The sequence below is a fragment of the Lynx rufus genome, unplaced genomic scaffold (assembly GCF_022079265.1).
Source record: "Lynx rufus isolate CCGP_SWC_20201006 ecotype Redwood Valley unplaced genomic scaffold, mLynRuf1.p SCAF_36, whole genome shotgun sequence".
Classification (NCBI taxonomy): domain Eukaryota; kingdom Metazoa; phylum Chordata; class Mammalia; order Carnivora; family Felidae; genus Lynx; species Lynx rufus.
In genome coordinates, this window is record NW_025814852.1 from 2,557,707 (window position 1) to 2,581,105 (window position 23,399).

Genomic DNA, 23,399 nt, shown 5'->3' on the forward strand with positions numbered 1-23,399 from the left:
GGGCTCACAGTGTCCGGGTGGGGCTGATTCTGCTGGACACTGACAGAAGAATCCAGCCACTCCCTCCTCCCTGGCATGAAAGGCCAGCCACTCCTGCAGAAAAGAACTTAGGTTTATTTGCAGTAAAAACCGTGGTCTGAAAAAACCTATTGGCAAATGTACAGTTTGCGTCCCACTGGGGGGTCGTCACCAGCTGTGGGACCCCCAGACCCCTGACCCGCATGCACCGGGCTCCTAAGTGTTCACAGCTAATGTCAGGCCCCGGGTCCAAAGCCCCTCCGGAGCTCGTCCTGTCTCCTGCCGAAACCCCCCACCCCCGCTTCCCAGCCTGCCCCCGGCCTGCCTCCCCTCCGGGTTCATGCAGTGCAAACCCAAACACGTTTCAAAACAAACGAAAAACAAAAACAAAACATTCACAAAAACCAGCGTTCTAAATTATGTTTTCTCGGTATCCTGCGTTGTCGTGACGCCTCGTTTCACGATAACCTCAAATATACATCATTTTCTTGCTCTTATAAAATATCTTCCTTCTTATTCACAGATATATAATGGGAGCTTTGGAGGAAATAATTACAAACGGTTTTTTCCCTTAAAAAACAAACAGGCCAAACCGGAAACGAAACAATCGAAACAAGAGAAACAAAACCCTTTTGACAACAGTAAACACGAAAGGGGCCGGCTGGGTCCCCCCCCCCCCCACACTCCCCAGGCTCGTGGCTGGGCCATCGGCAGAGGGCTGCGTGTGCAAAGTGCTGGATGTGCCCTGACGATGGGGACTCGGGGCTGCTCTCTCCGAGGCCAACTCTCTGCTTCCCTCCCCGTGTCCCTCTGCCCCCCAACACGATCCTGTTCACCCTCGCGCCTCAAGCCTCTGCGGACCACCTTCCCTGACCCCTCCCTGCCTCCTCCCCGGGCCGGGACACTGCGCGTGTGAGCTGAGCCTGGAGGCCACACGGCTGACTTCAGAGGAACCCCAGGGTGCAGCGGGGCAACAGCAGCCACGGCGGCAGGGGCTGGCCTTCCCCACGCCCGGCCTTGCCCGGTCCCCGCGCCCTGCAGGGGGCAGGGCAGCTGGCCGAGGGGCAGGGGACACACAGCCCAGGTTTCACCAGCAGCTTTGGCACGGAGCTCGCAGGGAGGTGGCGCCGCTAGGTCTCGTGCAACATCCAGGCCGAGGGAGGGAGAGGGTCTGGACGAGAGAGCCAGAGGTCAAAGGCCAGGGGGAGTCAGGAGGGGGAGTTCGGGGGGTAGGGGGGCCACCCCCAAGAGCACTTATTTCGAGCTGGCCACAGGCCCAGTTCGGGGCGGCAGGAGGAAGTCTCGCAAGGGCTGGTACCGGCACCGGTGGGGAGGCTGGGAGGCCCCTCAGGAACCACCCCGCACGACACAGGAGACTCCGGGGTGGGGGGGGACCGGGGCGGGGGGGGGCGCTCCTTCTGGAGAGGAATGTGAACAGCAGGGACCGAGCGGGGGGAAAACTCTTGTTTTCTTCTCACCCACATCAGGGTTTACAAAAGGTGTATCCACCTGACAGCAGGACAGGACAGACGCATTCCTGGGGTTCAGGGCAGGAACAGTACCATTGGCTGGGGAGGAGGGTCGGCCCCTTCATCGTTCGCTCAGGCCCCCTCCCGAGAGAGGGACCCCCTCCCCGGCCGGAGCCTGCACACCCCTCACGCGGAGGGCCACGAGGAGTCAAGGGGGCCCGCGCGGACCCCTGGCGATGCTCTCTTCGCCTACACCTGAGCACAGCTGGGGCTGAGCACGGGCTGCGGCAAACGGCCTGGCTCCGGTCCCTTCTGACTCTCTGGGCCCCAGGCTGCCCCCCGGGAGCGGCAGGAAGCAGGCATGCTGAGCGTCCAGGGCCGAGCAGAAGGGGCTGGGGGAAGGCCCCCTCTGCCGTCCCAGTCCTCCCCGGGAGCACCTGCTGTTCCGACCTCGGCTCCCGAATGCCGTCTCAACAGGACAGGGGCCAGGTGAGCTCCGGCCTCAGCTGTCACCCAGAGCCTGGCTCAGGACGCCCCAGGCGCTCCCTCCCCTCGGCGCTCTGGTGGTGGCCGTCACGACAGGGCTGGCCCGGCTCTCCTCTATGTACAAGTAGCGTACCCAGGACAGGCCACCGAGGGCAGACTGAAGGTGGGCCGGTTTGCATGTAGGATTTTGAACACCCTCCCCATCCCCATGGGCTGCTGAAGACTGGAAGGTTGGCGGGCGTGTCCCCTCTGAGTCACAGAGCTAGAGACAGACTTCAGAGCTGGACTCTTCGAAGAAAATCCATGAGCCCTGTCCGTGTTGTTGTCGTCACTGGATGCCCTCCTCTTCTACATATGTTGAAGGAAACCAGCCGATCTGAAAAAGGTGGCGGGGTCACATGAGAGAGCGTGTGCGCACGGGTCTGCGCGCGTCTGCACACGTATGTGCACGTGTCGGGGTGAGGGTCAGCAGAGGCTCCTGGAAATGGGGGATCCTTCAAAAGACTGGAGTTCGAAGCCAGGCTTACCCCAAGGGGGAGCCCCGGCAAAGACTGGGAGCCTGGGGGAGCTGCGGCCCCGGGGTAGGAATGACCCTCAAATGCGCCCGCCCCCGGCAGCTCAAGATGACATATTCTCCCTCTACCTGCCAGCCAGAAAAAAATTAAATCCTCCCTGGAGGAAAATAACATCACGCCAAGCCTCTGTTCTATACACAGGCTCGTTATTCAATCAGGACCCGGTGACAGAAAGTAGGAGAAAATGCAGGTAACGGAAACGGATTACTACCGGATTAGTAGTAATCCCCTGGACAATACTATCCAAAAATGAACTTGACACAATTCCTCACAAAAAGGAAGCAGGTCTCGCTGGAGGTACGACTGATCCCTCGGGGGATGACCAGGAGAGGGGAAAACTGTCTCTTAGCATAGAACGTCCCTCGACGGGTGTTCAAGAAACAACGGCCAGAAAATCACTGTTTTTCAACCATGATAGAAAGAATTGACCAGACAAAATTCATCAGTAAGTGATAGAACTAGTAGATGAAAGTTTGATGGGGAACAGGATATTTACCTGATTTCAAAGTGTTACCCTGCAAGGTACTCATGAGTAACAGTAAATTCGTGGTGGAGAAACTCAACAGATAATCGCTTTAACCAAGTCATCAAAATTAACGTCACAACAACAGGACAAACTGACCTCATATACCTCTGGATGGGACACTACAGTACTGAAAGGGGTACAACACCCAAATTATGTTCCCACCAAAGATATATGACCTCAACCTCATCATGAAGAAAATATCAAACAAACCTAAACTGAGGGATAGCCTACAAAAATAACTGGCCTATACTCCTCAAAAAGGTCAAAGTCATATAAGACTGAGAAAGGCTGAGGAATCGTTCCAGAAGAAAGAGAGTTAAGGGCCATGGCAAGTAAATGCAATTCCTTTGGGTAGACGAGACACGGGATAACCGGTGACATCTGAATATGGACTGTGGGTTAGAGAATCATATTCTATTAAAGGGGAATGTCCTTGATTGTAGGACACTGAAGTACTTAGGGCTTTAGTGGGGGAAAGGATAGGACTTCTATAATTTACTGTCGAATGGTTAAGAGAAAAACAAGCAGAGAGCGAAGGAGAACGTAAGTGATAAATGCACAAACGACTCTTAATTGGTAACTCTGGGCACAAAGAGCCACAGCAACTTTTCTTTAAGCTTGAAACTGTATCCAAACAAATTAGAGGGGCGCTTGGGTGGCTCAGTTGGTTAAGTGTCTGACTTCAGCTCAGGTCATGATCTCACGATTCATGAGTTCAAGCCCCACGTCGGGCTCTGCGCTGATAGCTCGGAGCCTGCTTGGGATTCTCTCTTTCTTTCTTTCTCCCTCTCCCTGTGTCCCTCACCCACCTAAAATAAATAAACTTAAAAAAAAATTGTAAACATTTCCTAATAAGAACATTGAAAAAAAGGAAGTAAAACAAAGAGGTGTTCAGATTCCACAAAAACTGGGAATTTATTAGTAGCAGACTCACCCTAGAAAACATACTTAGAAGAAGGAATTTCAGGCAGCAGGAATATGCTTTTGGGTGGAAATACAACAAAGCAGGAAAGAATGGGGAGCCTGGGGCAAGGTAAACAGGTGGGAACTCTAAACGAAACTAACTGCTTAAAACAAAAATAATGTCTAATGGGACTAAAAAAATATGTAGAATTAAGATACACGACAACACCTGTATCAAATTTGGGAGGGGATGAGTACAGTCAGAAGTTGTAAGGTCCTTGCGTTATCTGGGAAGCAGTAAAAGTACTAATTTAAAATAGTCTCTCAGAAGTCAGAGTGCACGCTGTAATCCCTGAGTAACCATTCAAGTAATAGGAAAAGAATGTGTAACTCACCAACCAAGGAGGCAGGAAGTGGAATAGAAAAAAAAAAAAATTGCTGACAATTCAAAAGTAGGCAAAAAAGAAGGAGAAGGAGGAGGAGGAGGCAGAAGAAGAAAAAAAAAGAAGAAAAAGAAGAAGAAATGGATGTGACAAATAGAAAATAAACAGAAAGATGATGGATTTAAATCTTCGCTCAGTAATTACATTAAATGTAAATGGGCTAATGCTCTTATTAAAAGGCAGAGATGGTCAGATCAGACTGGCTTTAAAATATGTGGAACATAACATCTTATCTCTACCTTGAATTTAAGAATACAGAAAAGTTGAAAGTAAGGCATGAGAGAGTGAAGACTGCCACGCAAAACATTAACTCCTTCCAAACAAGCTGGGCTGCTCAAAGAGCGGACGAAGTAGACTTGGAAGCAAGGACTGCCAGGGACAAAAAGAATCACTTCATAATGGGGCCAAAGCAACAGGACTATCTAGTCACACTCTAAACCAGTAGTTCTGAATCACCTGGGAAACTGCTTTACCCATGATCTGGGTGAGGAGGACCTCAGTATACAGCCCCAGGAGCCTCCAATGTTGGTGCCCCTAGGGCCACTTTGAAAACCAGTGGTTCGGCCCTCCGGGCCAGCACCTAGGACTCGGTGGCCTCATGCTTCTGAAGGGCTGTCGGGGGGAAAATGGATCTGACCCGAGGCCTCCGAGGGGCAGACAACACGCTGGGTGGAAGCAGGCCAGCTCCACCACCTGACAATGGAATGACGAGCCACGGGAGCCAAGGCAGGCGACCCTGCACAGCCCGGTGTGCCTGCCAAGGGCAGCTGCCCCACGCGAGCTCCAGGACCCTGCTGGGTGAGTGCTCACGAACCCGGTCAAAGCCAGGGGGTCCAGAAGGGGTACGGGAATAAGGGGCCATGGAATGCTGCAAGGTCATGGGGTAGACGGGGAAGGGCGTCCTCAGGCAGAGTGGGGTGGGAACACAGTGTGCCCCTTCCCGTCTCCCCAGCGTGTAAGGGAGGCCAGTGAGGACACCTGAGCGCCCTGCTGTGGTCCTGCGGCCTCTCTGCCTGCAAAGAGGGCTTGAGTACGTGCAGGTAATGTGGAGCGTGTGTGTAAAACACGTTCCCCTGCAGTGGCCACAACCACAGAACGGGACCGAGCATCCGGCTCCGACCCGGGCAGCTCGGGTCTATGGCTCAGAGGGGGCGTCACAGTGCTGGGGCAGGTACGCTGAGGTGCCAGCCTGCCCCAACCTGGCCCGGGCTGAGCCGCTTACCCGTCCGTTGGCCTCGCCCTTCCACCAGCCCTGGTCCCCGCCAATGCGGCTATATATCTTCACCAGGTCGCCTTCCCGCAGTGAGAGCTCACGCATATCCCGGGCAGCAAAGTTGTACCTGGCCACGGCCGTGCCGATGACGCGGGGTGTGAACACTGTTGGGGGAGATGGGCAGGGTCACACAGCCGGCGGGGGAGGGGGCCCAGCTTGGTCCCCCCGGTGCCCGGCCCCGTGCCCAGAGAGGAGGGCTGTCCTGCAGAAAGGCTCTGAAGGGACAGGCTATTCTCCAATTCCACCCAGACCTGCAGGCCATGGCCCACGCGACCCTCCCGCGAAGGCACTCACACCGAGTCACAGCCAACAAATGTGATCGTGGGCTCAGAGCAGGTGCTCAGGTTCTGATCACTACGACTCGCGTGGGCCCCACCCCTGCAAGCCCGGTGCACGAGTGTCACCTGCCCAGTGGTCACTCAGCTGACCCAGCCTGCGTGCTGACGGAGCACCTGGGGCCAGACCCCGGGGTGCCAGCGCCTGGCTTCCAGGTCCCCAGACCAAACTGGACACGGGGCTGGGCCAGCTCGTCTGGGGACCCAGGAGTCCTGGTGGGCAGGGGACAATGACCGCGGTGGAGGGGACAGACGCAGCGGCCAGGGAAGGGCTCTGACTCTGGCAGCGGAGGGCCAAGCAGTCGGGCCCAGCTGAGACCCAGTCCCCCTGTCTCCAGGGCCCGCCCGGGGGGGTCCGCCGGTGTGATCCCTCTGTCACCCTGGGGGCGGCCACCCGGCTCTCCGCCGCTACCAGAGGCAAAGCCCTCAGCGAGCGAGGGGGGCTAGGGGGTGACAAGCTGGGGGGTGGCCGTCGGGGTGAGCGCGTGAGAGAGGTGACGGCGGTGAGGAGGGTGGCACCGAGCCTGACCGCGTCCTCCGCCCTGTCCCCGCCGGCCAGGCCGTCCCTTCCCTGTGCCTGTGCCCTCGGCCCTGTCCCGTGCCGGGCTACGGGCAGCTGCGGACGCCTTCCGGCGGGGGCCGCGGGCCGGCGGGCGGCAGGCCGGGCCCCCCCACGCCCCGGGCACCAGCGGTACCTGACCAGAAGGGAGCGGAGGAGCCCTGGGAGGCAAAGCTGAGGCCCTGAGGACTGAGAAAAGAAAAGTTGTAGGAGACGCAGGAAGCTGCAAAGAGGCGAGAGAGAACGTGAAAGGGGCGCGCAGGCAGAGCGCAGGGGTGCGGGGCCAGGCCTGCCGGGCGGGGCTGCCCCTCCCGCCACCTCTCCGCGCCTGTTGCCTGGACAACACGGGACCCCCTCCCGGCGGGCGGGCGGGCTCCGGCGTGTGTGAAGCCACCTGTCCACACTCGCCAGGTGCGCACTCAAGGGCCCGTCACGGGCGGGACTTCAAACACGCTGGGCCCACCCTGCCTCTAACTCCAGGTGGCCTCAAGCAAGACGCTGCCCTGTCCCCGTGGAGTCCTGCCCGCAAACGAGGTGCCAGATCTCGCTCCCTCCCAGTGAGGACCCCGGGGGGCTGGGGGTCAGGGAGGGATCTGAGCGCAGGGGGGACCTGCCCCGTTCTCACCCCCTGCCGACCCCCGGGCAAGGGCGCCAGGACAGGGAGCAGCCGTCCAGAGCTGGCACTCCCTACCCGTCACAGGGACCAGGAGGACACCCTGGTTCGGGGGGGTGCTGGTGATGGGCTGGGGCGGGGGGGCGCCTGGGCCAGTGGCTTGGGTCCCCCAGGAAAGCCTTCCTCGAGGGCGGGTGGGCAGCGAAAGCCAGGGCCGTGGGAAGCGGGCAGAACGGACACCTCCGGGTGAGCACCGGTGTGCCGGGCGGGTGCGGGCGTTACCTGGGGACCGGCTGGAGGCCCTGGAGGCCGCGCGCTCCCGTGACTTGTAGGGGTACTTGAGCGTGGTGTCCAGCTGCTTGAAGCTCTCCTTGAGCGAGTGGCACTGATAGTACTCCACCAGCTCCTACGGGACACACGTGCTCACTGCCGCTGTCACCGCCTCCAGGCAGTCCTCCCAGGCGCCCTGGCCTCCCTCTCCCACCTCGGTTTCACTTGGGGGACCTGTGTTCTGGGCCCCTGAGGGCTCCCCACTCCTGCTCTCGGCCCAGCACGCCGCCCAGGGTGGGCGGTCAGAATCCGAGGGGCCCCTGAGCCAGTAGCTTCCCTCCAGCTGTTGCTACAGGAAAGCCAGGGGCCGACGCGGAGGATGGCGCTGGGATGCCCCGACAGCGGGGAAGGGCTTCCAGAAAGAACAGCACGCGCCAGAGACCGAATGCCCTACGATTACCGGCGTGGGGAGGAGAGGGCTGTGCCAACGGGGAAGTCTACCTCGCGGAAAGTATGCGAACGTCATGGGCAACAGTTCTGTTTCAAAACCGTAGATACGAGCCACACCCCAGCCACGGTGACAGGTCGAGGGGCCTCCCCTGAATGCGAACACGGGGTTTTGGGCGGGGCAACCGGGGATACGTTTCTCTACTCTGTGCTTTTCTGTGGCCACAGAGGCCTTGTCTAAGACCTCAGGTCATTTAGGAAAGACACAATAGGCCTAACTTAAAAATCGCTAAGAACTGTGCCTTGGGGCGCCTGGGGGCCGGGCTGCGGGGCTAGGCGCTGGGGTGGGGGTGGGGGGGTGGCTGCAGTGACGCACGGCAGGCCAGGCCAGGCCCTCCCCTCACTGTGAACCCACCGGGCCCTCTGGGGGCAGAAGCCTCAACGCAGGGGCTGTGACCTAACTGTCCCAAGGTGCCCTCCAAACCCACTTCCCTGGATCTTCCCTGGTGGCGGGAAAGTGCAGCCTACAGGGGCCACGGCGGCAGTGGGGCACCCGGGCCCTCCCACGACCCTGCAGGCCAGGCCTCCCTCCCGAGGGAGCCACGGGATCACCTACCAAGAGGCTTTCAAACTTCTTCGCTTCTGTAATGTGGATCCAACTGTCTTTCTCGACCACCTTGATGTGCTTCACTTCATCGTTGAACCTGGGCAAACGCGTGGGCCTTGGGGTCACCACTCGGGCCACGTGGCCCCCGGCCCCCAGGGGTCCAGGCTTATTACCTGTCTGCCCTCGCCTTCTCACCCCCAGCCCCCGGCCCTTCTGGCCCACCCCCTCCTGGGCCTCTCCATCAGCCAGCAGGGTCTCAGGCCCCAGCCAGCCCACGGGGGCCTCCTGTCCTGGGATTCTGCTCATCCCCCTCTCTGCACGGGGGACGTCATCCTTCTCCCTGTTTCCCCGTCGCCTGGCGAGGCCTTCACAGCTTGGTTTATAAAGTCAAAGGTCTGACCGTGGCCCCCTGAGCCCCAGGGGAGCAGCCCGCCCAGCTCCGATGCCGCCTAACATTGTCCTCTGCACCCTCCACTCCAGCCGACGGGCATCCCCAGACAGGCCACACGCACGCCCACCAGAGCTGCCCCTCTGCCGGGAAGGCCCACCCCCCCGCCATCCTCCCCTCCTTGAGCTCGAGTCCTCAGGTCTCGGTTCCAATGTGACCCTGTCGGAGAGCCTCCCTTCCCCCGCAAACACCACTCCAGACGAAGACATCACGGGAAAAGGAAACACACCAACACCTCTACAGATGCAAAAGTCCTCGGCAAACTGAATCTCTCCCCACGCGTACGTCTATCTAACCCGGACAGTTAAAAGGACCTCACACCACAGCCAAGTGGGACACTCCAAGAATGCACGGCCGGTTTCACAACCGGAAATCAGTGGGTGGCATAAACAACCGGCAAATAATCAGGTGCCGGCTGCCCAGCATCCTCTCCCGAGGGGCCTCCGTCCGCTGCCCACTGTTTCTCAAGGGTTCAAAGTCGGCCGTGCACGCTCACCGCACCCCAACTCCTTGGGCCGGTCTCAGCCCCAGGGGGAGCCCTGCAGGCCGGCCACACAGAGGTGCCAGGTGAACTCCTATCACTCCTATCTGGCGAGTGATATCTCTGTCACCTCCACCACAGACCTGCCACACGGTCCACACCCCACTTCCTCCCAGGGCCCTGCTGAGGCCGTCACAGCCCCACCGCACGGTCACACCTCGCGAGGCTCCCCTTGGCCACCGCGGTGCACGGCGACCTCAGCTGGGGAGCGGGCCCCGCCTAGCGGGTGGCCTGGGCCGCGCCCGCCTGTTTCACCGGACGTCTGTCCCTCCCCACGCCGGTCTTCCTTGTTCTCTGTACTGTAGAGCCAGCGTGCTGGTTTCCGGCTCCAAGCATTTGTGGAAAGGCTGGGGCAGATTCCGACCTCCAGCAATCCCACCTCTGGGGGCCCTCAGCGCCCGTCTGCACAGGGGGACCCCGGCCCTGGATGAGCACGGGTCCCCACCCACCGTCCTCTCTTGGATTTGGAGCAGGGGAGGGGCATTCTCGCACATGCACATGCACACAGGCGTGGTGGCTGACCGCGTGTGAGGGCTGTGCCCTCAGGCCGGGCTCTCGGCCCCCACTGGGTCCAGGTGCAGAGGAAGGGGCTTGCTAACGCTGGGGTGTGAGGCCGGGAGGGGCCTGCCCTTGGACACAGGCCGCCCTCTGGGGCAGCACACAAAGCACACTGGACCTTGGGGGGTCACCACGGCAGACAGACCCCTCTATTTGCTGGCCTGTGGGCTGTCGGGGGCCTGACCCAAGACGCCCATCTCGTGGGCGTCCTGGGCCGAAGGTGGCCGCCCACCGGTCAGATTCCATCTGTTGAGGGGGCGGTGGCACAGTGCACGAGGGGGCGGCCGCTGGGCAGGAGGACACCCAGGCCAAAGGCCGAGGCCGCAGGTCGCAGCGGTGTGACCTTCCCCCTCCCCCGAAGCCCACTGGTGCCGGGAAGTCCCTGACCTCGTATGGCGTCCCTGCCCCGGCCCCGTCCCACTCTGCACCTGAGCCCGCGTGGTTCCCGCAACCCGAACAACGGGGGACTGAGCCCACGGGGTGGCTTTGGGCGGGACGTTTTCACCCACGTCCCGGGCCGGCCACGCTGTGCGGACCCGCAGACGCTCTCCCGTCTCCAAAGTGTCCTGCTTTGGGCAATACGGTCCATGGCCACTCCCCAACCCAAGAGCGCAGGACCTAGAGGGACGGGGGCTCCGTGGTCCCGGGTGGCCCCGGGGCGGGGGGCGTCCCTGGGTGGGGCCACCGCGTACTTGATGCTTATGGCAAAGCGCTCCGCCTCGGCCGGCCGCTCCCTGACCAGGTAGGTCCCGCTGGCGTGCGACTTCAGTAGGTTGTCTGTCTGCTGTCTCTCCATGCTGCCCGCGAACCTGGCGGCCGGGAGGAAGTGGACGGTTAACACCGGGACAGCCGAGGACGCCCAGGCCTCGGCCACCGCGCTGACCTGCGTAGGCAGCCGTCCGGGGACGAGGCTGAGCCCCTGCGGGAGGGGCTGGCGGGGGGGGGGGGGGGGGGGTCGGTCTCCGGACCCCAGACCTCGGCCCGGCCCCAAGGGCTTTGCTGCAGAACCCGGCCTGCGAGAGGCGCCCGACGCAGCACGTGCGTTGGAGCGCGTTTCTGGGTTTTCGCCGTTGAAAACGCGGCGACACAAAAGAGCTCACGTGTGGGGTGGACCCCGCGGCATCTCCGACGTGGAGGGGGAGGCCAAGCCCACGTGCAGAGGCCGGGACACCAAGCACGCAAGCGTCACGCCGCCGGGCCCGTGGGGCGAGCCCCGAATGCAAATCCCAAGGCCAGATGCTCCCGGGGTAGGAGTTTGCCCGCCGCTCTGGGGCCACCACAGGGCGCAAGGCACAGGCACCTACTACCACCGAGGCCGCCCCGGGGCGCCCAGTGGGCAGAGCGATAAAAGCTGGACCCCGAGTCCGACTGGGGTCTGTGCCCCAATCCTAGAAAACCCGGCTTCGTGCTTTTGTCCGTCCAAACGGCCCCACTGTTCTCCTGGAGCGACAACATGGATCAGGGTGCAATTGTCAATAGCCTTAAATACACCGCTTTCGTAGAGTTTCTACGACGAAGCGCCATTAAACTCACGTTAAAAAAAAAAAAAAAAAAAAAAAAAAAAGCTTCGTTCTCCCCGTGACCTCTTTTAGCCGATAGGAACACCTGTCCTGGGGAACAGAAGACCCCCCCCCCCCCGCCAGGCTCCCAGAGACACACAGCCAGAGAGGGCTCAGCCACCCTGGGGCCCCGCGTCCCAGCCTGCTCGCGGGCAGGGGGGAGGGCACCGCGGCTGACCCACTCACCAGGGGTATTCCGTGTAGTCGATCTCCCGGGAGGGCGGGCGGCTGGCGGGCGGCTGGCAGGAGAGGACATACACGTTAACGTCCCCCCAGGGGCCGCCCCGAGTGGGGCCAGAGGGGGCTTGTCATCAGTGACCCGACCCTCGAGCCCAGCACTGGCTACCAGGGCGTCTGTGGACTCAGCCCCGGAGCCACTGGATGGGGACGTCCCTAAGGGCAGCAGCCGGGACTCGCTGTCCCTGAGTAGATGCTCAGGGGGTTTGACTGACTGATGAGACTGAACGAACGGCAACCAACCGACAAGGCACTTATCCCCCAGGGAAGGGGTGACCAAAGACCGCGGGAATTTCAGAGCAGTGACAGGGGGTACAGCCTACAGCCGAGTTCTCTGCCACAGATGGGTTCACAGCCCCAAAGGCATCCAGGCGGCAGGCCACACGCGGGCCGGGCAGCCCGAGACCCCACGCCTGGCCTCCCCTCACCGTGCCACAGGCTGGGCGAGGCCCTTCACCACGCAGATGGGGAAACTGAGGCCCCGGGCAGGGCCTGAAGGCTGTAGCAGGGCTCCTGTGCGGTCTGGGGCCCGCCTCCCGCTCCCTCTGGAGAAAGTTCCCTCTTGTACTTTTAAATGCCTTTGGCGGGGGGCGGGGGGGGGCGTCTGGGGGGGCTCAGTCAGTTCAGTGTCCGACTCCTGATTTCAGCTCAGGTCGCGATCCCAGGGTTGTGGGATCGAGCCCCGCGTCCGGGTCCATGCTGAGCCTGGAGCCTGCCTAAGATTCTCTGCCCCCTCCCCCACTTGCTCTCTCTCTCTCTCTCTCTCTCAAAATAAATAAAATGAATGAATGAATGAATGAATACAATGCCCTCTTGGGGGGTGGGTGGAGGTAATTAAATTATTCAAGGCTGACTGTGTGATGCCTTCTGTAGCAGAGGAAGGCTTGGTCCACACAACTCGGCCGAAAGAAAGGCCATACTGCCTTTTTTCTAAACACCCTAAAGTCTGGCTCTGAATTCTGACGTCTGCGGGAGTCTTCTGCTCCCTGGGGGCTGTGCAATGGTCCCAGGAGACGTACAGAGTCCCCAAAATTCGGAGAAAGGCAACCTTCTTGGTCTTCTGTCCATCACGACTGCTGCTGAAATGCCCGTTTCTGTGTTTCTAAAACCACGAGAAATGCAGCACCCAGCCCCCTGCCCCTGCCCCCCCGCCCCCCATCCATCCATCTGCTCTCCGGGCCCAGTCCTCAGCTCCGGGGCCAGCTCACAACAGCCACTTAGCAAGGGCGTCCTGAACGAGCCCAGACGCTCCGAGTGAGGAGACAGCCCGCAGAGCCCCCAGGCTTCCTTCCGGCCACTGAGTTCCAGAAGCTTCTGTGCAAAGTGCTCACCCTTCCATCCACGGGGCAGGGCTTCACGGACGAGCTAGGAAAGTAGCCTGACTTTCTGGTCTGCACCAGCCGACCCTGGAAGGAGACAGATGATGGGGGCCGGGCCTGGCCGGCGGGAGTGCATGGGGTGAGCGGCTTAGCCTAAGGACTGGGCGAGGACAGTTCCCAAGAAGACCGTGCGTTGGTACCACTTCCTGCCGTAGCCTCAGCTGACCTTATGACCGTCAGGCAGGAAGGCACGTGGTGTCCCCACTTCACAGATGGGAACGCTGAGGCCCGGGGTTGGGGCTAGAGCCCCACCCCCAGCTCTCTGCTCTACAAGGGTGTTTCTACACGGAAGGGGCGTGTGGACCGGTGGAAGGCAGACGCTGCCTGGGAGGGTCTACAGGGGCCGGGGCTCGGCCTTCGCTCTCCCCTCTGCCCGGGACAGCCTCCCATGGTCCTCTAGGCAGCTCCGCCTCACCCCCCCCCCCATCACCTCAGCAAAGCCCGTCTGCAAGGCCACCCAGAACCGATGGCTCTGGTGACACACGGGGCAGGGAACCGGGCAGCTGGGGTCAGAGTGGGACAGAGACTTTATATCACAGACACCCTTCTGCACCTTCCGAATCTCCAGTTCTGTGAAGGCACGGTCTAGTACAACAAATTCATAAGTAAGTATGTAGTGACAAGGACCATCACAAAACAACGATGACGGCCAAGAGGCAACCGCAGTCCTGCCAACAGCCTACTTCCCTCTCCCCGGGACGGTCCTTCACCCCCACACCTGCCCCTCCCGGGCGACAGGACTCTGTGCATCTGCCCCAAGGGGCTTCAACCCCCTCCGGGTCCCCAGGACCCACCTCCCACCATTGAGACTCGGGGTCGCCCCTCAGCAGCTCGATCACATCACCCGTCTGGAAGGTCAGCACTGGCTTCCCAGGGGGAGCAGGGTTGCCATGGTAATTCTGCACGGCCACCATCTTGGGACCTGAGGATACGGGGCAGGAGGGGGACCCTCGCTCAGCAACTTGGTCCCGGCCGGCTGCCGGCCCATCACGGCTCCGGCCGCACCGCTCGTGAGGCCTCCCGTCCTCAACGGCTAAAAGCCACGTTCCTATCACGCAGCGCAAAGCAGGGGGAATGAGGACACGGGGCACATGGGGAACACGGCCAAGTGACAGTGGAGGTGCTGTGAGGCCCACCCTGCACAGGGAGGGGGAGGAGGAGGGGGTCTCCGGCTACAGCCCCTCCCTCCTGAAAGGACCCGACCCTTCTCTGCAGCTCTGTGGCTCATCGGAACCTGATCGGAGGGATATAGTTATATACGGAGACCGGGCTGTAGAGGGAGCACACTCCCTGGGAGCCTGGAGTCCGGAAGGCTGGGCCAGGCTGGGGGAGGCTGGCAGGTCACTGTGGCCAGGCCCGCCTCCCAGAGTGACCGCTGATAGGGACAGTAGCTGAGAGGGCCCGGGTCCCACAGACTCACCCGGTCCTGCTCCAGAGGCGTCCTGTGAGGGCAAGGACAAACCACGGCGATCAGGGAGGGCGGCCAAGCATCGCCACTCCATGCCCCCCACACCCCCAGAGAGAAGGGTTGAGGCAGGAAGCGGGAGGGGAGGTGAGGGACACATCCAGACACCCACAGGTAGATGTGACACTGGTTCACTAGGACACCCCCCCCCCCCATTCTCACTTACACCCTCCACCATTGTGCCCCTCCACAGCCCTGGGACATCCATCCCTTCCTCTCCCATCCCTTCGCATTAATTCCCACCTCCTCCAGGAAGCCTGCCCTGACCACACCAGCCGTGGGACCTCCCTGCTCTGAGCCTGGAGCTTGTCATCTCTCTCTGGGACATGTCCTGCTGCGTGAGACTAAATGCTATGTCTTTCCTCCCCCATGAGGGTGTTTTGTACCCCCCACAAGGCCTAGTAAGCACCCTCTAAGTGCTAGTTAATTTGACCAGATCCCACAACTGGGGCGAGACGTGATGTCCACACCCCGTAAGTGAATTCAGGGACGTCATCCTTAAGTCAGCTGAACAGAGGGCTCTAAGCCAGGATGGGGGGCAGGTGGGCAGACGCATGTCACAGAGCTGGGCACCCATAAGCCACCAGGCAAGCAGAGTGGGGGGGGGGGCTGCCCGGCCAGGGCGATGGCTGTCAGGGGCTGCCAGCTGGCTGTGCCCGGGGACCACGAAGGAAATCAAAGGCCCCCGGTGACCAACAGTGGCCTGTGTGCTGGCCAGTGTGGCCCCGGGGTGGGGGAGGGATGATATCAGGAACCGCAGGGTGTTTTGGGCTCAGGCACACGGGCCGTGTGGGGCATGGAGCACCGGGAGGAGAACAGTCTGGAAGACTCACCAGGTCTGCAGGAGAACCTGAAAAGGAAGCGGGAGACACATTGGCAGGCAAGCCACCAGCCCTGGGGACCCAGGTGGCTCCCGCCCGCATAGCAGGAGCTGCCCGGGGTGCCTAGGTGGGTAAGCAAGGCAAAGGTCAAGGCCGCTGGTTGCAGACATGGGTCACAGGCACACACAGCAGGTGACTACAAAAGTCTCTCAATTCCTTCTGCTGGCAAATTCTGAGCTCTGGCTTTAGGGGCCCCGCGGGGGACCCCAGCCTGGCACACAGGTTCCCTGCGTGGGCCAGGTCTGCTCCGACGGCCGAAGCTGCCTGAACCACTGGGGCCCACGTGGGCTCAGAGGCAAAGCTCCCACCACCGATTAGTGATGCCCGCCACGGCCGAGTGACAAGAGATGTCAGGACGCGTGCTACCTAGGGGCCGGTGTGCTCGCTCACGGGCATGTCAGACGGAAGGCAGGTGTTCCCAAGATCCTTTCTGCCTGCCTCGGGGTGACCCCAGGGGAGGAACAGTCCCAGGCTGGGCCCCAGCCATCTGACAAGCTGGGCCACCAGTCCGCCACCGGACAAAGCAGGGACCACGATGCCTAAAGTGCGTGGCTATGGTGACCTCAACGCCATCCGACACGCACGTGGTCGACTGCTGTGGACGGTCGCCGACAGCCTCTGCAGAGCAGAGGCTACAGACCCCGTGGGCATCGGGCGGGGAGGAGCGGGTGATGCGTAGCTGGCACCCACACAGGAGGAGCCAGCAAGGCTTCCCACGGGAGAGGCCCTCTGGGAGTGGCCGGCACCGTTCTGGGACCTGCTGGCCCCTGGGGCAACAAAGAGTTAATCTGCCTTTCCTCGGGTCAGGGGCCCAGCCCGGAGCCAGAGCTGACGAAGGCCAAGGAGTCCTGTCCAGAGCCCAGGCCCGGCACGAAAGGCCCGAGGACCAGCCCAGCTCAGAACTCTCCGGAATAAAACCAGGCACCCACCGCAGGCTTTTAATGACATGGGGCGGCTGGTCATGAGAACTTGGGCTTGCAAAAGATACGAAACTGTCCATCTGGTGACACCCCAACTATAGGCGTTATGAAAAACACACAAACGTAAGAAGAGACTGGGCAGGTGGGCGGGCGCGTGTCTGCAGAGGGAAAAGGGGTCCGTGAACGGCGGTGAGTCTGTCTGGTGGGGTCGTGAGGAGGTCATCTTCTGCTTCACACTTCTCTACTTTTCCCACGTTTTCTATGGGGAATGACTGTTTAATAACCAGGAGACTAAAAACCCAGAAAGATTCATTTTAAATCAGAAAAGTTAGAAGGAAATAATCGATCAAGATACTACCTTTGGTTATTTCTTGGTAAGTTCAAGGGCGATATTTACTTTCTTCTTTTTTATGTTTTTTCTCCCCCCCCCCACCCCAAATCTTTGGTAAGTAAATATGTTACTTTTAGGATCAAAAAAAAAAAAAAAAAATGCCAGAACACATGAACTGCCCCGTCGACTAATATGATGGGCACGCTGCCACCAGAGGGCGGTATCGAGAGGCAAAGCTAAAAAGCTGTAGTTTGCGCCTGTGGACTCCTGCCACAGCGGTTGCAGGCTGGGAACTCCCCAGAATTCACCCCCCGCAGGAGTCCGGCTGATATCTGGGCAGGTTCTGGTCCTTTCTCCTCCCTGAGCCTCAGGCTCCCCCCTGACCAATGGGCACAGAGAGAACGAGAGTGCTGCAGGTGCCGTGCCTGTGTGCGCACACGTGTGCACGTAAACCGTCTGCTGAGGGGGTTGTCGCTGTGGCTACGGAATGCCAGTCCTCTCCGGGTACAGGAGAACCGGGGACAAGGCACAGTCATGACCGATGTTTCTCTGTGATAGGAAACTTGCACGCACCTGCCACAAATGTTCTGTGCCCGTTTGGGGTAGAGAGTCTCCAAGTTGTAAATGAGTGGGGCAGTGGGGTGGGGGAGGCAAAGAGGCGGAGAGAAATGCTGGAGCGCCCCAGGAGGGAAGGCCCCGGCAGGGGACAGCCCAGCGGCTGGGTCTCTTTGTACTGTGTGACCCGGGGCAGGTGTCCTCTCCTCTCTGGGCCCCCGGTTTTCTCATCTGGTCCCGGCCCCAGGGGGTCCCCGCGGTAGGAAAGGAGAGCGTGTGAAGGCAGCCGGGGCCCGGAGGGAGGTACCAGGGCAGCTGTGAGCCATGGGGCCCTTCGCTGGGAGCGGGCAGGGGGCCCCGAGGACCAGCCCCCGGGGCAGGGCAGGAGCTGGTACTCACTGATCTTGCAGGGAGGGGTCACTTCCAGACATTCCTTGTGCGCCCCGACACCACACTTGGTGCACAGGTAGCCCTGGTAGAAGGTACCCCTGCGCAGGGGGAGGGTGGGACGTGAGTCAGACACAGTGCCGAGGGCAAGGCCCGAAGTCCACCAGGCCTGCCTTGCCCGCCTTGCCATCTGCCCCTCGCACGACGCGTCGTCCCTCAAAACCCCAGGCCCCCACGACCCTGGTGCTGGCTCTCCGCCCAGACCGCTCCCGGCCCTGTTCCTGCCACGCCGCAGAGCAGGCCCTGGGCACCACAGGGACAGCCATGTTCCCTCCCGGCTCGATCCGGAACACCCGGCGGACGGATCTAGAGACGCTGAAGGTCTAGTGACCCCCCCACTACTCCCCAGCGCCTCTGGGCCCAGCACAGCACCGGCCTGGTGGGTGGTAGGTGGTCGGGGTGACGGGACATAGGACAGACACAGCACAAGGCTCCCCTGAAGGCGGGCTGGGGTTGGGGAGGGGGCAGGGGCCGGGCCAGGGGCCTCACCTGAGGAACATCCTGCAGGCTTTGCAGTTGGTGGTCTTGTCAAAAGTGTACATCTGGAAGCTGTGGTGGTTGGCATTGGCTTTGTCTGGCTTGATGTTTGACCTGACGGGAGGGAAAGAGGGCCGGGCTCCCTGAGCTCCACCGAGACAGCAGTGCCTACCTGGGGACCAGCCAGGCTCCGGAGCGGGAGGCCAGGACTCACGGCCCGGATGGGCCCCGACACCCCACCGGGCAGAGTGAGGATCTGAGTGGGGGCTTTAAAACGGGGCCGCGCCGGCACGAGAGCCTTCTGGGAGGATGGTAAGGGGCTGTGTCTAGGCGAGGGTTTGTAGGCAGGTGCGGGGTTTGTCACAGCTCAGCCGACGTACACTCAGGGGCCTCGCTGGACGCAGACCTGAAACTGAAAGTCTAAACGGTGTACTGACCTAAGTACAGATGGACGACGGGACGTGACACAGTAAGGCCAGGTGTTCGAGACGGAGCCCGAAGTTGTTTACAGGGAGGGGAGCGCACCTGCCCGGGGGCCCCCAGCCTGCCTGGCCGTAGGACCCACGTGCAGAAGGACCCTGCCACTCTGGCCTCCGGGTCTGCTGTGTCTGGGGACCCCCTGATCACCTCTCTCTGTTGGACGTATGGAGGCTCCTTCTAGATTTCATGGAGAAAGAGCCCCGTGCCTTCACAAAAAAGTGACCATCCACCAGCCTGTAAGGCCCTGAGGACCCGGGTTACCGGGAGTCCATTGGGCACGGAAGCCCTCCCTGGCCGCCCACTGCTCTGCTGGGCACCTGTGCCAGGCTGGGCCTCAGGGGCCTCAGGCTGTCCCAGAGGGAGGCTCTCCTGCCCCAGGCAGAGTTTAACGCAGCTGGGGTGCCACCGAGGTGCGCCTGGGGTCTTGGTGTGACAGAGCCTGCCCCAGTCTCTGGGTGTTTGCAATACCCCGGTCTGCGGGGGTCCTGGATAAAGCCCCCCTGGGGCTCCGCCGCGGCCGCCCTTGAACTCACATGGCCATCTCAAACTGTTCCATCCATTTCCGCTTCATGTCCTCGGTCTTGCAGAAAAACTGGAAGCCCTGCTTTCCTTGGAGGTGGATTAGATAGAAGCCGTAGGACCACTGCGGGAGGAGACGGGGCACCAGCTCGCAACTGGCATGGGCTTGGGCACGAGGACACACACGCACGCGCGTCCAGGTCACCCGTTCCTGCACCTGCGTGCACGTGTATGGCGCACCCATGCCTGTGTCTGCACGTGCACACGCACGTGCACACCCCTCTCACAAGACGTCCAGGACCCCTCTCCTACCCCCTCCGAGGTGTGCCCTCGACTGAACTCTCGGCGGGTTCAGCCAGGGCCGTCTCTAAGGCTGGAGCTGGGTCCCCAGGGAGCCTGTGCTCAGAACGGGCCTGCCCACTTTCAGTTCCTAAATGGGATGCTAAAAAACTCACTGCTCTGAAGTAAAAGAACAGAAACCAAACAAAACAAAAGGTTGGAGAAGGCCGTGGGCTGGGGCGGCGGGGGGGGGGGGGGGGGGAGGGCTGCAGCAGAGCCAGCCCACAGCTGCCCTGACCACCCACCAGGCCTGGCCATCTCTAGGGGCTTTCTAAGAGGCCCAGAAAGAGTGCGGAAAGTCTGAGCCCATTTGTGTTAGAAAAAATGGAGGAAGAAAGAAATGAGGGAGGGAGGAGATGGGGAAGGAGAGAAGGAAGGAAGGGGAGAGGAGGGAAGGGAAGGAGGGAAGCAGGGAAGGGAGGAGGAGAGGGGAAGAAAATAGGACAGACACAGAGTGAGAATACACAAAAGCCCCGCCCACTGAAAGACCACCTGTGATCCTTCACCAGGAGGGACCTGGGGGCGGTGGGCGGGGCCAGGGCAAGCAGGTGGGCCTTCCTTCCTACCCTCTGTAACAGCATTCTTCATCATGAATGCACACCACCTTCCTGATGAAGACACCGAGGGCCTGACCAAGGAAGAAGAAAGCCAGGAGCCTGGCCCTGGCCCTGGCCCTGGCCCTGGCCCTGCTCGGGCCCACCTGGGGCCCCCACTCCCGCTCAGGCTCAGGAAGGAAGGGCCGGCTGGGCCCTGAGGGAAGGAAGGCAAAGGAAGAGGGCCCGGGTGCTTACCATTTTCCCATGAGACTAGGAAGCATGAGGAGAGGGGAGAAAAAGGGGAGACAGATGGTTAAGAGATTCAGCCTGGACCTGTGCTGGGCACCGCAGCCCTGGACCCGCCACTGCCAAGGGCAAGGTCCTGCCTCCCAGAGCCAGGGGCTGGGCCCGGGGACTGTGCCTTCAGCCCCGAACCCTGGGGAACTGTTTCAGACATCGGGTGGGGATGAGTGGTTTACCCCCAATAGCCCTTCCAGAAGGTAGCTGCATTCTGTACTGCAAGCTCTGAAGTCCAGAGTCTGGAACTTTCAGCACATTGGCTCCTGGTCCCCAGATCTAGCCTGGGATGCACACAGTAGGTGCTCAAACACTGAATGCAATAGCCTCCGAACCAGACTGAACCCGGGCGGGTGGCAGCCCCACCCCAGCAGTCACGGCCCCGCCCCCAGTAGTCAAGGCCCCACCCCAGCAGTCACGGCCCCGCCCCCAGTAGTCAAGGCCCCACCCCCTAGCAGTCATGCCCCCACCCCCAGCAGCAGTCCCTCTCCACCCTCCAGGAGTCACAGCCCCACCCCAGCACTCACGGCTCCACCCCCGGCAGTCACGGCCCTACCTTCCAGCAGCCATGCCCTCGCCCCAGCAGCCATGCCCTCACCCCCAAAAGCCAAGCCCCACGCCCAGCAGTCACACCCCTGCCCCTGGCAGCAGTCATGGCCCCCCTCAGCAGCCATGCTCCGCCCCCAGCGGTCCCGCCCCGCCCCTAGCTGCCAAAGCCCCACCCCCAGCAGCCACGGCCCCACCCTCCAGAAGCCATACCCCCACCCCCCATAGCCACAGCCCCGCCTCAGCTACCACAGCCCCCCGGCTCGTCTTCGTGTCTGAGGACCCACAGTGAGGCCCACTCGGACCCCTCCTCCAAAGGGAAGGGCTGCTTGCTGCAGGGGGAAGGTGGGCTGGAGTCAGATGGCCGTGGTCTCAGCTTGGCTCTCTCCAGAGCCCCTCTGCATTCCCCTCACCCGGGAACCATGATCCCAGGGGCGTCCCCGCCCCGAGAAAAGTCAAAGGGCCAGGGAAGCGCCGGACTTGGCACGGAGTGAGCGTGCTGTCCTCACAAGTCAGAAGGACAAGAGGGTGACAGAAGGGAAGCCCCTGTCCACACTGCGGAGCCACCCAGTCGGCGTCCATGCTGACCTCCGGCCCGGCTCACGCCGTTCTCAAGGCCTCCCCACGACTCCTCCCTCGGCCCAGAAGGCTGCCGGCCACCAGGCGGCCCAGGGCCCACCTTCTTGACGTCCTTGTTGTTCATGGGGTCGTCGGTCATCTTGTGGAAGAGCAGCTCGATGACCTCCTTCAGCTCATAGCTGTAGCCCCTCCTCTTGCAGACGATGACCACCTTGTCAAACAGGAACAAGTACCTGGCCCAGCAGTGAGGCCAGGGGGCCCGTCAGTGCGGCCAGCGCCCCGGGCTCCGAGGCCCCCGACCGCCAGCGTGCGGCCGGGGCGGGCAGCAGGAGGGCTGATCCCTCACCGACCCGGAGCCGCACCCCTACGCCTGGCTCACCTGCCATCTCTGACCGCCCCCCTGCCCCCGGCTCCCCCACCGGCAGGTCTCAGCTTCTCCATACAACTCCCCCGGGAAGCCCTCCTTGGCTACCTGCCCCCACGGCCCAAGGATCATATGGGTCCTGAGGCCCCCACGCTCCATCCTCCACCAGACTGGAAGCCTTGTGGGGGCAGGATCCCTATCTACCGTGACCCCAGCCACAGCCCCAGGCCTCGCACAGAGTAGGTGGTGTGGAGGGCTCTGAGCAAGCAGGGGCCGTGCGAAGCTAAGCCCTCCCCTGCAGTCACGCAGCCTCGCTGCCCATGCCAGTCCCGGGGAGCCTGGGAGCTCGCACGCCAGGGCCTCTGGCTGCCCCCTAGCCTAGCCCAGCCCAGTGCCAGCTGCGGGCAGGGCGGCCACTGGCTGGTGTGGTGTGGACGGTCTCACGAGAAGGAAGGAAGCGACTGAGGCAGGACACAGGGCTGACCGGGCACGCGCTCCTTCCCCGGGAAAAGCCGCTTCCAGCCCGCTGGGGAGCAGGTGCCCGACCACCCCGGGCTGCCACCCTGCCCGCTCACCTATCTTGCTTCGTGTGGTTGACTATGGACCGGACCTTCAGTTCCCCGTCAATCTTCGGCCTCCCGAACTCCTCCAGTTTCACCTGCTGGAAAGAGAGGGCGAGGCCGTGAGCCCCAGTGCCGGAGTGGGGCGGGCGCCCAGGCGGGCCTGCTTCCCACGGACACGGGAGGCAGAACCGAGGGATGGGAGCCTGTGCCTCCCGGCTGGTGCGCAGGGCGGGGTGGGAGGGGATGGCGGGGGAGGACCGGGCCCTCCCCTGGCCCCGTGGAGCACTCCCTTCAGCACGGCGGGAACAAGGAGCCATTGACGGCGTGGGTCAGGGCAACGGGAACAGGCTGCTGTTGTGTGCGGCCCAGAGCAGGGCCCTGGGAGGGAGGGCCAGGGACACCGAGCTCAAGAGAACAAACGGCGCCTATCAGACGGGGGCCAGCGCTGCGTCCGCCGCAGGAAGAGGCCTCGAGTGGAAGCCCTCTCCGCTCTGCCGAGATCTCATTTCGCTGGGCTTGTATCTCCACCCCGCTTCGATTCAGGGAGGGCGCGTCGTGACGCGTTCCTTGCGTGGCTCACAAAGGAAGGGTCTACCCACGCCGGAGAGGGGAGGAGGGAAGTGCTCCAGCACGTTGGCGGGGCCGTGGCCGTGGCGCTACGACGGCCGGTTCTCTGTGAGATTCCTGAATTCTGCACGAGCTGTCGGGCCGAGGCGGAGAGCCCGGGGTGGGGGTGGGGGTGGGGGGCCAAGCACCCACGCGGCCGCCAGCCCTGGCCCGCGTCCCACCTCTGATGTGCCGAAGCCGACGGACCACGTCCACCTGCCGGTGACGGGGTCCGCGGGAGAACCGCA

General features: G+C 61.8%; 1 protein-coding gene across 5 annotated transcripts in view; it reads right to left on the bottom strand.

Annotated features, from left to right (window-relative positions):
* Window positions 1–423: 423 nt before the first annotated feature.
* Window positions 424–23,399, bottom strand: part of VAV2 (vav guanine nucleotide exchange factor 2) — a 164,295-nt gene continuing 141,319 nt past the window's right edge. For 3 of the 5 annotated variants that reach the window (XM_047093802.1, XM_047093801.1, XM_047093804.1), the window contains exons 13-27: window positions 22,558–22,643; window positions 21,719–21,851; window positions 19,336–19,445; window positions 18,335–18,436; window positions 17,798–17,886; window positions 15,545–15,561; window positions 14,667–14,688; window positions 14,041–14,168; window positions 13,199–13,273; window positions 11,817–11,869; window positions 10,764–10,880; window positions 8,534–8,621; window positions 7,483–7,606; window positions 5,643–5,797; window positions 424–2,349 (exon numbers count right to left, since the gene is read on the bottom strand). In XM_047093802.1, the coding sequence (XP_046949758.1) occupies window positions 2,302–2,349; window positions 5,643–5,797; window positions 7,483–7,606; window positions 8,534–8,621; window positions 10,764–10,880; window positions 11,817–11,869; window positions 13,199–13,273; window positions 14,041–14,168; window positions 14,667–14,688; window positions 15,545–15,561; window positions 17,798–17,886; window positions 18,335–18,436; window positions 19,336–19,445; window positions 21,719–21,851; window positions 22,558–22,643 (1,347 nt within the window). In that variant the 3' untranslated portion in view covers window positions 424–2,301. Of the gene's footprint in view, window positions 2,350–5,642; window positions 5,798–6,723; window positions 6,811–7,482; window positions 7,607–8,533; window positions 8,622–10,763; window positions 10,881–11,816; window positions 11,870–13,198; window positions 13,274–14,040; window positions 14,169–14,666; window positions 14,689–15,544; window positions 15,562–17,797; window positions 17,887–18,334; window positions 18,437–19,335; window positions 19,446–21,718; window positions 21,852–22,557; window positions 22,644–23,399 lie in introns of all 5 variants that reach the window. The other 2 variants (XM_047093807.1, XM_047093803.1) reach the window with 2 other exon arrangements.